Genomic DNA, 14452 nt, shown 5'->3' with positions numbered 1-14452 from the left:
TAGAAAAGACAAAAGAAATGCTAATGTAGCATTTTTTTCAATTTTTCCAAGAATTTCAGTTTTTTTCCAAAAAAAATTGGGCAAAAAACGGGTTTTTCCCGAGCTTCAAAATTTCCAGAAATTTTACATCTCTAAGTCTGCCTGGCATGCAGGGGGAGGGTGGCTTTTTTGCTTCATGCAGATGGGAAGAGAAGCTGGGGAGGCTCGCCTCTACAGATACAGATATTGACTCCCTCCCTCCTTGCTGAGCCCATTTAAAAGAGAAGGCAAAACTGCTGCCAGCACCAATTCACTATCACCGTTTTACAGTGATTTTAAATGCTGTGATGTTCTGATCCACTGTGGGTTTGTGGTGCAGAACTCTTTTCCCCCACCCCAAGTGTTTTCAAGGGCCAAAACAGCTGCATGGGCACCAGCACACACTGTAAAATGGTCACGATCGCAAGTGTTTCACTGTAGAATCAACACCAGTCCACTTGTGAAAGGCAGAATACAGAGGCTGCTGATGCTGCCACCCACCCCTCTGATTTTAATTACACTTAAACACTCCTCATTTGGGACCCCCCTCCAAAGCTTCTACATTAATGTTCTACAGTGATTCAGATCAGAGGAATTCATGACTGGCACAAGCTAGCAAGCTATGGCAGGAAAAAGACTGTGTCACATGCTTCAGAGAACAGCAGGAGCAGCAACTTTGTGCGGATCTCCCTCACTGGCAAAGCCTGGGAAAGAGGTGAGAGGAGGGAAGGAGACTCTCTCCCTTATTGGCAAAGCCTGGGAAGCAGGTGGGAGGAGAGACAGAGAATCTCTCCCTCCTTGGCAAAGCCTAGGAGTAAGGTGGGAGGAGGGGGAAATGCCCTCTCATTGGCAGAATACATGTATCAGATTTCACAACAATCCCCACTACTAATTGGGGGGCATGACAAATGATTGATGGGGCCCCACCCCTTTGTGGACCACTGTGGCTACTAGCCTGGTTCCAGTCACTGGGCTGAGCCTGGTTACATTGTGGGAAGAAGAGATTGGATTTATACCCCGCCCTTCAATCGGAGTCTCAGAGCGGCTTACAAACTCCTTTCCCTTCCTCTCCCCACAACAGACTCCCTGTGAGGTTGGTGTGGCTGTGAGAGTTCTGACAGAAACTGCTCTTTCAAGAACAGCTTGAAGGACTTGTGGGGGATGTCTTCCCTTCCCTGGAATTCCCCTCCCTATTTTCGCTTTCCCTCCTCCTGGCAGCCCACATAACCTCAAGCTTTCCTGCTTCTTTCTCTCCTTTCTACCCACCAACTAATTTTTTATCTGCCCCTGTCTTCAGCTATATTTATTATTGTTTGCTTCATTTATACTCAACCATTTACCACATTGGGAGCCAAAGCAACTTACATCATTCTCCTCCTCTCCATTTTATCCTCATAACAACCCTGTGAGGTAGGTTAGGCTGGGACTGTGTGAACACCATGCCAAAATGGGGATTTAAACCTGGGATCCCACAGATCCTAGTCTGAAACTCTTAATGACTAGACCACACTGGCTTTTGTGTGGTTGCTGCTGTTGGTCAATAGGAAGCAGCTGGGACTGGGTGAGTCATGAAAGTTGTATAGTAGCAAGTTGCTTGGTGGTTGCTGCCTGTAGCTAGGCCTGACCCTGATGCATCTTCCCTCAAAAGCCAAAAAAGCCCTGAAAAGGGCACTGCCCCCTTGACCTGTATCTTACTGTCAGAAACCAGGGCTTGAAGGCTGACAATGAATACCTGTAGCTGCCTTATACTGAATTACACCCTTGGGCCATCAAAGTCTGTACTGTCTACTCAGACATGCAGTGGCTATTCAGGGTCTCAGGCAAAAGTTTTTCACATCACTAGCTACCTGATCCTTCCCACTGGAGATTCCAGGGGTTGAACCTGAGACCTCCTGCATGCCAAGCAGCCCCTCCCCAATACTATTGTAGTTGCTTAACAACATCCACTGAGATTATTAGTATCTTAAAGCTACAGGAGCTGCTTCTATCATTTTGGTGGATTTTTAACTCTCCAGTGTTTTTTCAGATTTTTCTTTTCTCAGATTTGTAGAATGATCTGCCTTGTCTGTCCATGGCTCCAGTCTCTTGATTTAAGTACCCACAGATGGGGCCATTTTTAGAATTAAATATACTGACTTGAATAGCTCTTCAGAAGAGTGGCCAAACTATATATATAAAAAGGAAAGACAATATACAGGCTTTTCTTATAGGAGGAGACAAGCAAACATGCAGTAGAAGAAAATCTGTTGTAATGGTAGTAGAAAGTGAACTTTACTGTGGGGAACATAATTTTTCCATGACATATTTACAATGTTGTCATAAACTGTAGTAGGCATAAATAATTGGCAAGTTCTTCTACGGAATACATTTGTGAAAATGGGACACTCTTGAGTTGTCAGAAGAATGTATGAAGGCTTTTGCCCTGGGGTTCTAGATTTATATTTGCAGACTGCTGATGCTATCCTTTCCTCATGTAACCAATGGGAAAGGAGGACTGAAACTAATGTGACTTTTAAAAAAGCCCTGAAACTTTAAAGCAACCACAGGAGAGGAGGGCAACTCTGATGTTGATTGAAGAAGCAGTTGTAAAGGATGTTTAAGCTCCCCATGCCACCTTCTTGAAGTAGAACACACACAAGCAACATGCTTTGCTATTATTCCACAGCAGTCCAGGCATGACATATACCTATTTTTTTCCCCCACTGTTGGCTGAAGGTGTAGATTTTTAGATGGAGGACAATGTGGAAGAAAAAAGATCAACAGCCATTGGCTGATTTAAATTTAAAAGAGGTTAGTACATTCCATCACAGAAACCCTGCTTCACATCTGTTTTGCTTCTAAGTAAAGAATCTTTTGAGATTTTTGGAGATGATTTTTGATATTTTTGATCAAGATGATTTATTATATATGTACAAATTATTGTAAAAATATTTTTCAAAAAATATAAAATTATTTATGATATGTTATAATCATCTGTGCACGGTACTTGTTGTATGTTGGTTTTCCTACTTACCGTGGGTCCTTGTTTGGTTTTGTGAATCTAAGTAAAGTCCAGCAGGAGCCAGAGGCATATCTTGAAGAGTGAAGGAGAAGCAACTAACAATGAACTTGCCTAGAAATATACGCACACATAAATTTGTACAATGTTCCCTCTAAGCTGTGGAGTCTTGTGAGCAAAAAATCTACTTTGTGAGTTCCTTGCATGAAAGTTATGAGCGAGCAATTTGGCTGCTGCATAAATTAGTTTGCCCTGGGGCCATCCTTCCTGAGCGAAGACAAAAACGTGTGAGCCAGAGGCTTAAAAACCATGAGCTAGCTCACACTGATTCAGCTTAGAGGGAACACTGGTGGTGGATCAATGTAGCTGTGCCCACCTATCTGTAGTGATAGATCCAGCTCCTACTACCACATCATTATAGAAGAAATGGTGGACTGAGAAAGATGAAACAAAAACAAAAGAAGTAAATAGAGAAAAGACTGTAAATAAAAATCTTTCAGGGGTATAAGCATTTGTATTTTTACATGCATTACTTCTGATTCTTTAGTAATGTTAAAAATTGGGTATTGGTTAAAAAGTGGAGCAGTATTTTTGTCACTGTTCTTTCTTTATTTTCCTTCACATAACATCAGTGTTTTGTTATTTATTGCTTCTCCTTTTTGTATATTTTGGTATATAATTACTTTTTGACTGCAGTTTTTGCACACATACATACTTTTAAAAAGTACTGAAAGTTTCTATTTCTTAATTGCAGGTGCACACATATATTTGAAAAAGCTTTTTGTTAACAAGGGTTTTACTCCAGTTTTACACAGGTATATAACTTTTTATGTGTTCAGAAGATTAATATAAGAATAATTTTTAACCTTTGCTGTTACTCAGGAAGTTTTATGCCTAATTGCATATTTGATAGAAATCTCTTGTCAAATATATGAATCGGGAAAAATCTCACCTCCTGCAGCATCTTGCATTTGACGCCTTGCTACTTTAAGACCAGCATATTCTGCTGCTGCTGCAACAGCCTGTGCAAAATCTGCATCTGTAAAAAAGGATCCATCAGATGAGCTAACACTAGACCGTCCACTAGATATGTTGTCATCTTCTGAGGCTGATCCCCAGCCATTAATCATGGAACCTGTCACAGAGCTCTCCAGATCTCCTACACTTGAAGCAGGTGTCTGCTCAAGGCCACGAAAAAGGAGTCTTCTATTTTGCATCTTGGCAACTTCTAGATCTGCTTCATCCTCTTCCTCCTCTGGTGCATCTGTATCCATGTCTGATACAAGAGGTCCTGAAATATAACCGTAGGTATGTGGTGGAGAGATAGGCCTTGGAGGTGGAGGAGGACTCACGGGCTGACGCCTGCACACAAACATGTACATATTGATAGATGTATTATATTGTTAACACAATATTCATAAATTTCTTACATTTCATTTTTTGTTATCTGTTTCTATTAATTTATTTGTAGCATTTTTATGCTGCCGTCACACCTAAGGCAGCACTGAAATGAGTTTTCTTTCTTAATGTGGCAACTGTTGATTAGACCGTGAAGTGGAAAAGTAATTCATCTTAACAATGAAAACATAATTGGCTTTTTCCTCTGATCAGTTCTTAAATCAGCATAGAACAGGAAGGAGAACTGCAAGTAATTGTGAAGGGAATCTCATTTCCCCTTCCCCCTCTATTTCCCTTCCCTGAAAACCCCCATAGCCTCTTTTCCTGCTTCCTTCTTTCCTAGGCACCTACCAACCAAGCTACTTTTACCTGCCTCCCTGTCTTCAGAATTCCTTCCTTTCCCCTGCAGCTTCTACCCAGGAAATTTTTAGCCCAGTTGTGTGCTGCCAGCCACTGGGCTAGATCTAGTTGTATGGTAGGAAACCTGCAAAGACTTACAGAGGGGGAAACCTCACCTCCAGTATTCCTCTCCTTGGTCTGTTTCCTCTATCCTGCCTCCTGGCAACCCCCGTATCCTCTCCATCTTTCCCTGCCTCAGTCAATCACCAAGCTGCTTTTTATCTGCTCCCATCTTCATTAATTATTTAATTGCTTCATTTATACCCAATATTTCTCCACAGTGGGAACCCATAGCAGCTGATATCACTCTTCTTTCCTCTATTTTATCCCCACAACAACCTTGTGAGATAGGTTAGGCTGAGAATATATAACTGGCCCAAGGGCATCCAGTGAGCTTCCAAAGCAGAGTGGTGATTCTAACCCTGGTCTTCCAGATCCCAATCTGAAACTGTGAAGAAATAATTGTACATATGTACATCCAAAACAAAGCTTGTTTTTGCTGCAATGGACTAATCACTGGAATTTGTGATTTAAACTTAGTGTGCTGATATCATAACAGAAAGTTAAATAAAAGTTAGCTCTCAGCATGGCTGAATAATTGACCTCCGGTCCGGTGGGTGTTGCAAGTGGCTTATTTCTTCTGGGCAATCCTGCAACATAGGCTGGAGTTCTTCTTGGGGGGAAGGAGTTAGCGTGGCAGTAGACTGATGGCTATAGGACACTGCTGCTGGAGATGAAGCTGCTCCTCGAACTGGTGGTGTGGGACCTCGTTCATCTTCCTCCTCCTCCAGCTCATCCTGCTGTAGATACATTCTTGCTGGTGGTACCGGGCATGGGATCTCCTGGTCATAGCTAAGAATTGATTTAGAAAAATGAGAAGTAGAACCTAGGGCACAGTCAGGTAAATTATGGTCAACTGACTGAAAATTCATTTCCAACGAGATCTCAAATCCTTTTATGAAATTACGTGAATTTGAGCCACTGGAAGACAGCAAAATACTCAATGACAAACCATTATTTCTTCTTACCTTTCATTCACTGAAATACTATAATCTTCACTATTACTATGGGGAGGTGGATGTACAGGGGGAGGAGGAAGTAGGTCTGCCCAATTCATTCCAGCCTGCTTTGAAGCCTTGGGGGTTCGAGCACCCTTCTTGTGCCCTTGACTCCCTATGAAGAAATATATTCATATAATTGATCTTACTTTCTAGAATGAACTATGTAATCCTGGTACTGTATTCTAAAAAAAATTAAACATGTAACAATTTAATTAGATTATGAAGAATCTATTCTTTACATTGGCCCTGTTCAGACATAGAGCAAAATGATGATTTAATTAAATCAACCATAGTTAATTGGTTGTGCAAATGCAAGTCAATATACTAACTATGGTAGGAGCTAACCATGTAACAATTTAATTAGATTATGAAGAATCTATTCTTTACATTGGCCCTGTTCAGACATAGAGCAAAATGATGATTTAATTAAATCAACCATAGTTAATTGGTTGTGCAAATGCAAGTCAATATACTAACTATGGTAGGAGCTAAAAGTAGGATATGAAGTTGGTTTATTAACCAGACTTACTTTAATGTATGAATACACATATCTTGGCTGAAACATGGCTTGTTTCCTGTCAATGTTTCATGGTTGTCCTAGCTACAGAGTTCAAAACGAGGTTCAAAGGTGATACCACCCTTTGCCTGGAATGTTCCACCCTTACATGCAGCAATTAGAAGAACCTTTCATGTTTCACCATGCAAAGCAGGCTTGTGTGTAGGTAGGTTTGGGAGGAAGGTCAACTTCCAAATAAGCTGTCTTATCATGCTGCAGTACAAGGCCAGCTTTCCCCATCTGTGCTACAACCATCTGAGGTTGGGAGATCATTTCTTGTTAACCATTGTGTTGCTGCTGCCCAGCTGGGCTTCAAGGCAGGCTGCAGAGATGCATCCCACTTGATCTACCAAGGGTAAAATAAGAGGAGAGCACATGCTCCATCTATCACTTGTGCCACTACAAGCATAATGATCAGGGTCACTGGAATGGCACAGGCACAGTTCTGTAAAGCATGTTATGTTATCCTCAAAACAAGCGACATTGGAGTATGTGGGACAGCCCTGAAGTGGACTGCCTCTTTTCTCCATGGTCGGGGACAGAGGTAGTGTTGGGTGAGAGGGTTTCCTCTTGATACCCCATGACATATGGGGCCCTTCAGAGGGCTATCCTCTCCCCGATGTTGTCTAACATCTACATGAGCCCCCTTGCCCAGCTGGTGCAGAGTTTCGGGCTGGGTTGCCATCAGTATGCTGATGACAGCTATCTGTTGATGGATGGCCAGATGCAACCCCAGGAAATCTGGCCAAGGGTCTAGAGGCCGTGGTGAGGTGGCTGAAGCAGAGTCGGCTGAGGCTGAATCCATCAAAGAAGGAAGTTCTCTGGCTGGGTGGGGGAGATTCAGGTTTGAGGTGCCAACTCCTGACCCTTAATCATGTGCCTTTAACACTGGCACACATGGTCAAAAGTCAATGGAGGCCCAGGTCACAAATGTTGCCTGGCTGGGATTTTTCCAACTATGACAGGTCAGGCAACTGATCCCTTTCCTGTCTCCCTCTGACTTAGCCACAGTGATCCACGCAACAGTTATCTCTAGACTTGATTACTGTAACTTGCTCTACATGGGACTACCTTTGAGGCTGATCTGGAAGTTACAGCTTGTCCAAAATGTAGCAGCTCTGGTCCTTACGGGGACACCGATAACTGCATATATCCAACCTGTGCTTTGCCAACTGCATTGGCTCCAATTTGAGTACTGGGTCAGGTTCAAGGTTTTGGTCTTGACCTTTAAGGACCTAAACGGTCAGGGACCAACATACCTATGGAGCCACCTCTCCTGGTATGTCCCCCAGAGAGCATTACACTCAGGAGATCAACACCTACTGGAAGCCCCTGGCCCAAAGAGCGCCCGGCTGTCCTCAATCATAGCCAGGGCCTTCTCAGCCCTGGCTCTGACTTGGTGGAACTCTCTGCCTACCAACATCAGGGGCCTGCAGGACTTGTTACAATTCCACAGAGCCTGCAAGGCAGAGCTGTTTTGCCAAGCATACAGTTGAGGACAATGGGGTTTTTAATGGTTTCTTAGCAGTTTAACAACTATCTGGCTTTTAACTGCTTTTTACCCCCTCTCCCCCCACGCTAATGTAAATTGGGGGGGTGTCATAAATTTGTATTATGGAGCTATATAGAAGCTAGGTTTTATGGATTTTGATTTTAGACGGTTTGTATTTATATGTATTTTATATGAATTTGCTGTGCACTGCCCTGAACCCATTCATGGGGAGGGTGGTATAGAAGCCTAATCAAATAAATAATCACCTGTAGTGTCAAAAAGAGTGTTGACTTTCAGACCTGACCACTATTTATTCAATTAATTTATATCACACTCTTCTCCCCAAAGGGTACTAGGGTTGCCAACTCCAGGTTTGGAAGTTCCTGGATATTTCCACAGAGATCCTAGGGAGGGCAGAACTTGGGGAGAAGTGTAGCAGGAATGTGATGCCACAGAGTCCACTTCCTAAAACTGCACTTTTTCCAGGGGAACTGATATTTGTAGCCTGGGTATCAGTTGTAATCCCAGGAGAACTACAGACCCCACCTTGGGGTTGGCTACCACTATGGGGAACCAAAGTAGCTTACAACTTTTGTCCTTTTATTCTCAAAACAACCATATGAGGTAGGCAAGGCTTTGACTGGCCTGAAGTCACCCAATGACTAGAGGTATGCCACACAAGCTCCAGCAGCGGCGAAGTAGAACAGGGTTATCAAAAGTACAACCAAATGGGGGGTGAGAGTGGTATTCTGTTGGACTGTTGGAAGTTGTGTGTATGTATGTAAATGGTTCAACTTAATTGCAATGTATCCTCATTTGGAATGAGGAAAGGCAGCATGGATTTATAGCCCTACAGTAAATCTGTCCAATAGAAAGTAAGCTATTAACCATGATGAAATTTCAACTCAGTGGGAGTGCTGCAACAAAAGATGGGATAGGAACTTCATGTTTTTTAAAAGAAAACAAGAATGTTCTGAAACCAGGATTTGTCCAGGCAAGCTAGCACTGAATGGTCAATTTTACACTAAATCCTGATTCCATAGTTAAAATAAACCATTTTTTTCATGTTACTTCAGATAGCCAAAAAACTAAGTAACTGAAAAACTAGAACACATTTTGCCTTCTGTTGAACTTCTTAATATTTATGACTATCTAGACACTGGCAATATATATTGCATAATTGTTGCTTTGGCTCCCCCCACCCATTTCTCAATATTTTGCTGAAGTGTAGTTTTACAAAGAAATACACACAAAGTTCGTAAGGTGAATTAATAAATGGATAAAACACATCAAAGCCATGAATGAACTTACAAGAAATATAATTGAAGTGATCTTCATGCAGCTATTAATTACATTATAGATTGTCATCTAAAACAAATGAGCTGTAAATATATTCTCCAAAGCATCTTTCTGTTATTTAATTGCTGAAGCTTAAGCACACAATATGATATAGATATGATCTACTAAAGTTCCACTGTTGCATTAAGTTAATGAATATACCTAATTTGTACTTGTCCACTGAAATGTTTCAGGCACAATGGAATAACTAAATTTATTCCAAATAGCAGATGCTGCTGAAAATAATCACTGAAAGAGCTAAACCAACCCACATGAAAGTAGTAGAAGACAGTATGGCATAAATGTTTTCAGCCACTCTTTAGCCATTGGAACAGTTCTGAAAAAAATACCAATTATTCAGGTACTGTTGCATTTGGAATGGAAATTGAACACAAGTTGTAATCAAGATTAGCACTTGGGAGATATGCAGCTAATTTGTATACTTCTGGGAATATTAATTTTTTAAAAATTCAGGAACAGTGACATCTCAGTATTTGAATTTTTTTTGCATGTTGCCAAAGAATCTTAATGTTTGCTTTCAAGTAGGAGTGCACTCTAAGACAAATGATATTATAATCTTGTATCTGAATTTGGTGAGGATACCATTTATTCCTGATTTTAAAAATTCCTAGCTGCATCCAGTGTCTTTAGATGATCTTATGGAGATCCTATTGATACATACATACATACACACACACACACACACACACACACACACACACACACACACCTTTTTGCTGAAAACTCTGCATTCACCACACTTCCTTGTTGTGGAAAGAAAAAATCATTTGCAAAAAGCCACCACCCCACACAGTCACTGCAATGTCTGAAAATAGTTCTAATTTCTCAAAAAGAAACAGAGTATGTATAGGTGTGTTTGTACATAAGGAATCAATAATCCTATTGTTATGAGGCATGCTTTCATGCTGCATATCCACTGTAGGGGTACCTTTATTACTACTACTATTTAAATTGTTCATGGTGGGTGGGGTCTCCTTTCTTCTGAAAATGCAACGTGACTCATGGCGACAGTTATGGGCCTTAAAAATTCCTTCTCTGGAGCTTGTTTCCATTGCTAATTGGCTGGGAGTACTCTCCAGATCCCTTTCAAGGATCCCGTGGGAAGAGAGAATTGCCATTGCACAGTAAATCAGGAGAATCGCAGAAAAATGAGATGACTATTGAAAACACACACACAAAAATAACATGGATTGGGGGTGGAGGGTTGTAATACCTAAGAATCCCAGGTTTGTATTTACCATTCCAGAAATCATAGTAATTACCCAAATCATAAATTTTTAGATCACGAATTGCAGGATATACAGCCCTATCCCCAAGTGTTTATGCGCTTCAGACAGGATTTCCAAAATTTATTTTCTAACTGCAGACACTCACACTGTGAGGGTCACTGAATTTGTGGTAATAAGGAGATGGGGATGAGGGCATGGTAACCATGGAAGCCAATGTTATTTAGTTTCACATGATGTTTTATTCTTGGTAGCATGAAGTGGGAAAGTAGAATCTTTGCTGGGACCTGTAGTAGTTCCTGAGGACTCCGCCCACTTTACTTCATTTGCTTTTGTAGTGGAGGAGGCTGATACCATCAGAAATACCAAGTGCACATGCAGAAGCCCCCTCTGTAATTCTATATGGCCCACCCAACACAATTAAGCAAAAATGCATTTGTAAAAATTGATCTGAATTGGTTGTCACCAAAAATGTATTCTTCTTCTTCAGGTTGATAGCAATATTACTTGATTATAGTGCAATTCTCCCTTAATTACTACTCATCAGAAATATTTCTCTTACTAGTTCACACTGGTCTGCTTTAGCTGTGCACAGCATTTTAAAAAAATCACATACATACAGTATCTCCAAGCCATAACAAAATAAAATCAGATCCTACACCAATTTTAAATCTATTTATTTAACAGAGTAAATAAGATTTTACAAGGAAACATAGCCATTAATAGAGATGTAAAATTTCCGAAAATTTTGAAGCTCGGAAAAAACCCCACCCACCCCCGTTTTTTTTCAGGGGGAAACGGAAATTTTCAGAAAAATTGGAAAACAATGCTACATTAGCACTTTTTTTTTCTTGTCCAGATTGAAAGTAATTCTGTTACTTTAGGAACATAAAATATGACTATGGACATTTTTACTTGGCATGAAATTATCACAACTAGCATATTAAAAATATAGTGTATCCAAAAATTATTACAAACAGAATACCCACCCACATGCAAAAACAAAACTGAAACCTTTTTCTTTTCTTGTGACAACAGTACCTCTTAAAGGAAGAAATGCATCTTGTTCTTGCATTGGAGAGTTCAGTTTCCAACCTAGGACTTGCTTGTCCTCAGTGCATAGAAATTATATCAATCTGATACCATACATATTTTTTAGAAATGATATGGAAAACATTTGAACATCTTATCTTGTCTTAAAGTATTTTATTTATCATGTTAAAATAAAACGTTCCATAATCATTTTTTTCTTTTCTTTTTTCAATTTTTCCAATTTTTCAGAAAAAAACAAAACAGGCTTCAGGAAAACAATGAAAAAAACCCACGTCCCCTTCCCCCCAAATTTTCCCATTTTTTTCCGGGCCTTCACATCTTTAGCCATTAGCAGTATCACCACTAACAAACATACACAAACTCTTTTCCAGAAGCCAAGTTTTAAGATCTCAGCTGACATATTGGGTACTCTGATAAACTCTGAAGGGAAGGAAAGAGAGGCTATGTGGGTTGTGTGGAGGAAAGAAGGACAATTGGGAGGGAATGGAGATAACTGGGTACTAGGGGTACAGTGTGGAAAAGTAGATACTAGGTAAAAGAGAAAAGAAGCAGAGCTAGAGCACAGGGAATGAGGGGAGGAGGGGTCAAGCAAAGGGCAGGAAGGGAAGGTGGCCTCTTCTCTAATTCAACCATAAAAGATACCTAGAATATCACTAGGCTAACAGCAGTGGCGCTAGTGTCACATTTATTTTATTTATCATTCGACTTGTTATACCGCCCTAACTCCTAGGGGTCTCTGGGCGGTTTACATTTGTAGTGGTTCTAATAACCTTATTACTCCCCTAACTTGGGCCACACATGATGGGGTGGGGGAACCTACCAGCACCCAGTTGGAGGGCTCGATTCTGTTGCTCTGGCGTGGCTGTTGCTTTTTTCCCGGCGACCTTGTTCTCCTGGCGTCTTTGTCCCGGCGGCTGTCGCTGGTGGGACCGCGCAGGCGCACGACTCCGCGCTCGCCTCTAGGCTCCGGCTCTGTCCAGTCAGGCTCCGCCGTGCCCTGTTTTCAACTATTTTTCTAGAAATCTGTATGATTTCTGTTTTATTGTATGTTTATTTCAGCTGACACAAATATGTTTGTGAAATCCAGCCATTCTTTTCTCAAAATGTAATTTTGCAAAAAGTAGGTATCGACATTATAGCACAGTGTTTCAAATAACATTAAAACTTTTAAAATGTTAATAAAGGTTTTCCAGTCCTTAAAAGGATCCTAGATTGTAGTTCATACTTACCAGATGTACTGCTTCCTCTGTCTGAACTGTTGTAGGATCCTCCTGTATTCTGATCATATGATTGGTTGTATGGGATAGTTGGAGCATTATCATTTACTCGATAATCTGTAAGTTTAATAACAGAAGATGATCTTTGCCCCTCTCAAATAAATCATTATCAGGTTACCAGAATAGAAAATAATATTTCTGCAGGAAAAAAGATTTTTGCTGGCCCAATCTAACATAATTTAAGTTTTTATCCCTTTTAACCAAAGATTTAAGTAGTACTAAGAAGTAATCCATGCAAAATACATGATTTTGTAAGGGTTTATCGGTATTACTACTAATTATGCCTTGTTATTATACGTGACTCCCCGACGAAATAGATTCAGCAAGGTTGAGCCTCTATATGTTAAAGGAGAAATCCAATATCATGCAGAGCATCAGCTAAGAATTTAAGACTCAACTCAACTCATGCTGGCCTTGAGGGGGAATGGGGTCACCTGTAAAAACTTAATATAGGCTGCATTCAGATAGGCAGTTCAATCCCTGTTGCCCCACCTCTAATTGAGCCAGGTTATTTTGCCATGATTAGACTCAACTCTTTTAGCACTCTTCAAAGTGCTTTTATATGATCAGACAGCAGCAGGAAGTCAGCCTGTCGGCCATTTTTTAAAAAACGTTTGTCCTTGGAGCATGCCCACAAGCATCGATTAGCATGCTAGGATATGTAGTTCATGGGCTGTCAGCCATTTATTTTAAAAGTTTGCCCTCTGAGCATGTGCACAAGCACTTGCTGAGATAACTGAGATATGGAGTTCACTGTCATCCTCCCTCTAATCTTTTCAATTTACCCCTTCCCCAAAGGACAGAAAAAAAACTGTCTTTCTTTGAGAGCTTTAAAAAGAAAACAAAGTTTTGAGCAACCCCTGGGGAGGCGTGAAACAGAGAAAGGTTTGTATATGCAGTTATGCGCTCCTCGCTAACTAGTAAAACAAAATGGTGTCTGGAAAACAAGAAACCAGTTAGATCTGCCTGACAGCCTGGGTGCGCAACAGAGCAATCAGACAGCAAGAAATCCGTTTTGGAACCAGCTCAGATCAACAGGACCGGACTTTCTCAGGTATCAAAGAAACACACAGCGGGGGGGGGGGATGGGACTCAGACGACTGCATCACGACAGACAGATGTTTTTGCCTGATCACGCACTTTAAATCCATAAGGGAACAGCAACGACAGCAGATGAAACTGCCCATCTGAACGCAGCCATTAATACAAATCAATCTGGTGTCCAGTTGTTAATTCAAAAGAAAAAGATGAGCAGACACTGCATCTTGCAAATGAAACACAACAGGTATAATTGTCAGTGGTAGGAAACTACCAAAAGCTTAGGTGTGGAACAGATGTTCCATCTTGCCACTCATATGCCTACTTCCTGCCTTTACCAGCTTCTATGCTGTGCAGAGGTGAGTGTCTTTGCCCTCTATGTATTCCTAGAAAAGTACCACATGGTAGTCAATGAAATGTATGAGGCCTAGAAAGGTCTTCACTTAGAACTAATTCTGTTGCATGCGACAAGTTTCCTCATTAGTGGTAGCATCCAACAGTGATTTTTTTTAAAATCCAAGATCTGGCAAAGATATCACATGGTTAGCATACTCATCAGGCAATACAATGTGATCTT

The 14452-nt window shown here is 40.9% G+C and overlaps 1 protein-coding gene across 1 annotated transcript in view; it reads right to left on the bottom strand.

Annotated features, from left to right (window-relative positions):
• Positions 1 to 14452, bottom strand: part of ROBO1 (roundabout guidance receptor 1) — a 433180-nt gene that overhangs the window by 28534 nt on the left and 390194 nt on the right. Inside the window, exons 23-26 of the mRNA XM_015419360.1 lie at positions 12790 to 12894; positions 5842 to 5986; positions 5417 to 5665; positions 3969 to 4378 (exon numbers count right to left, since the gene is read on the bottom strand). Of these exons, the coding sequence (XP_015274846.1) occupies positions 3969 to 4378; positions 5417 to 5665; positions 5842 to 5986; positions 12790 to 12894 (909 nt within the window). The remainder of the gene's footprint in view (positions 1 to 3968; positions 4379 to 5416; positions 5666 to 5841; positions 5987 to 12789; positions 12895 to 14452) is intronic.

Source organism: Gekko japonicus, unplaced genomic scaffold (genome assembly GCF_001447785.1).
Source record: "Gekko japonicus isolate JY-2015 unplaced genomic scaffold, Gekko_japonicus_V1.1 scaffold343, whole genome shotgun sequence".
In the NCBI taxonomy this organism is placed as follows: domain Eukaryota; kingdom Metazoa; phylum Chordata; class Lepidosauria; order Squamata; family Gekkonidae; genus Gekko; species Gekko japonicus.
The sequence above is the reverse complement of the archived record's forward strand: the minus strand, read 5'-3'. Positions and strand labels throughout refer to the sequence as shown.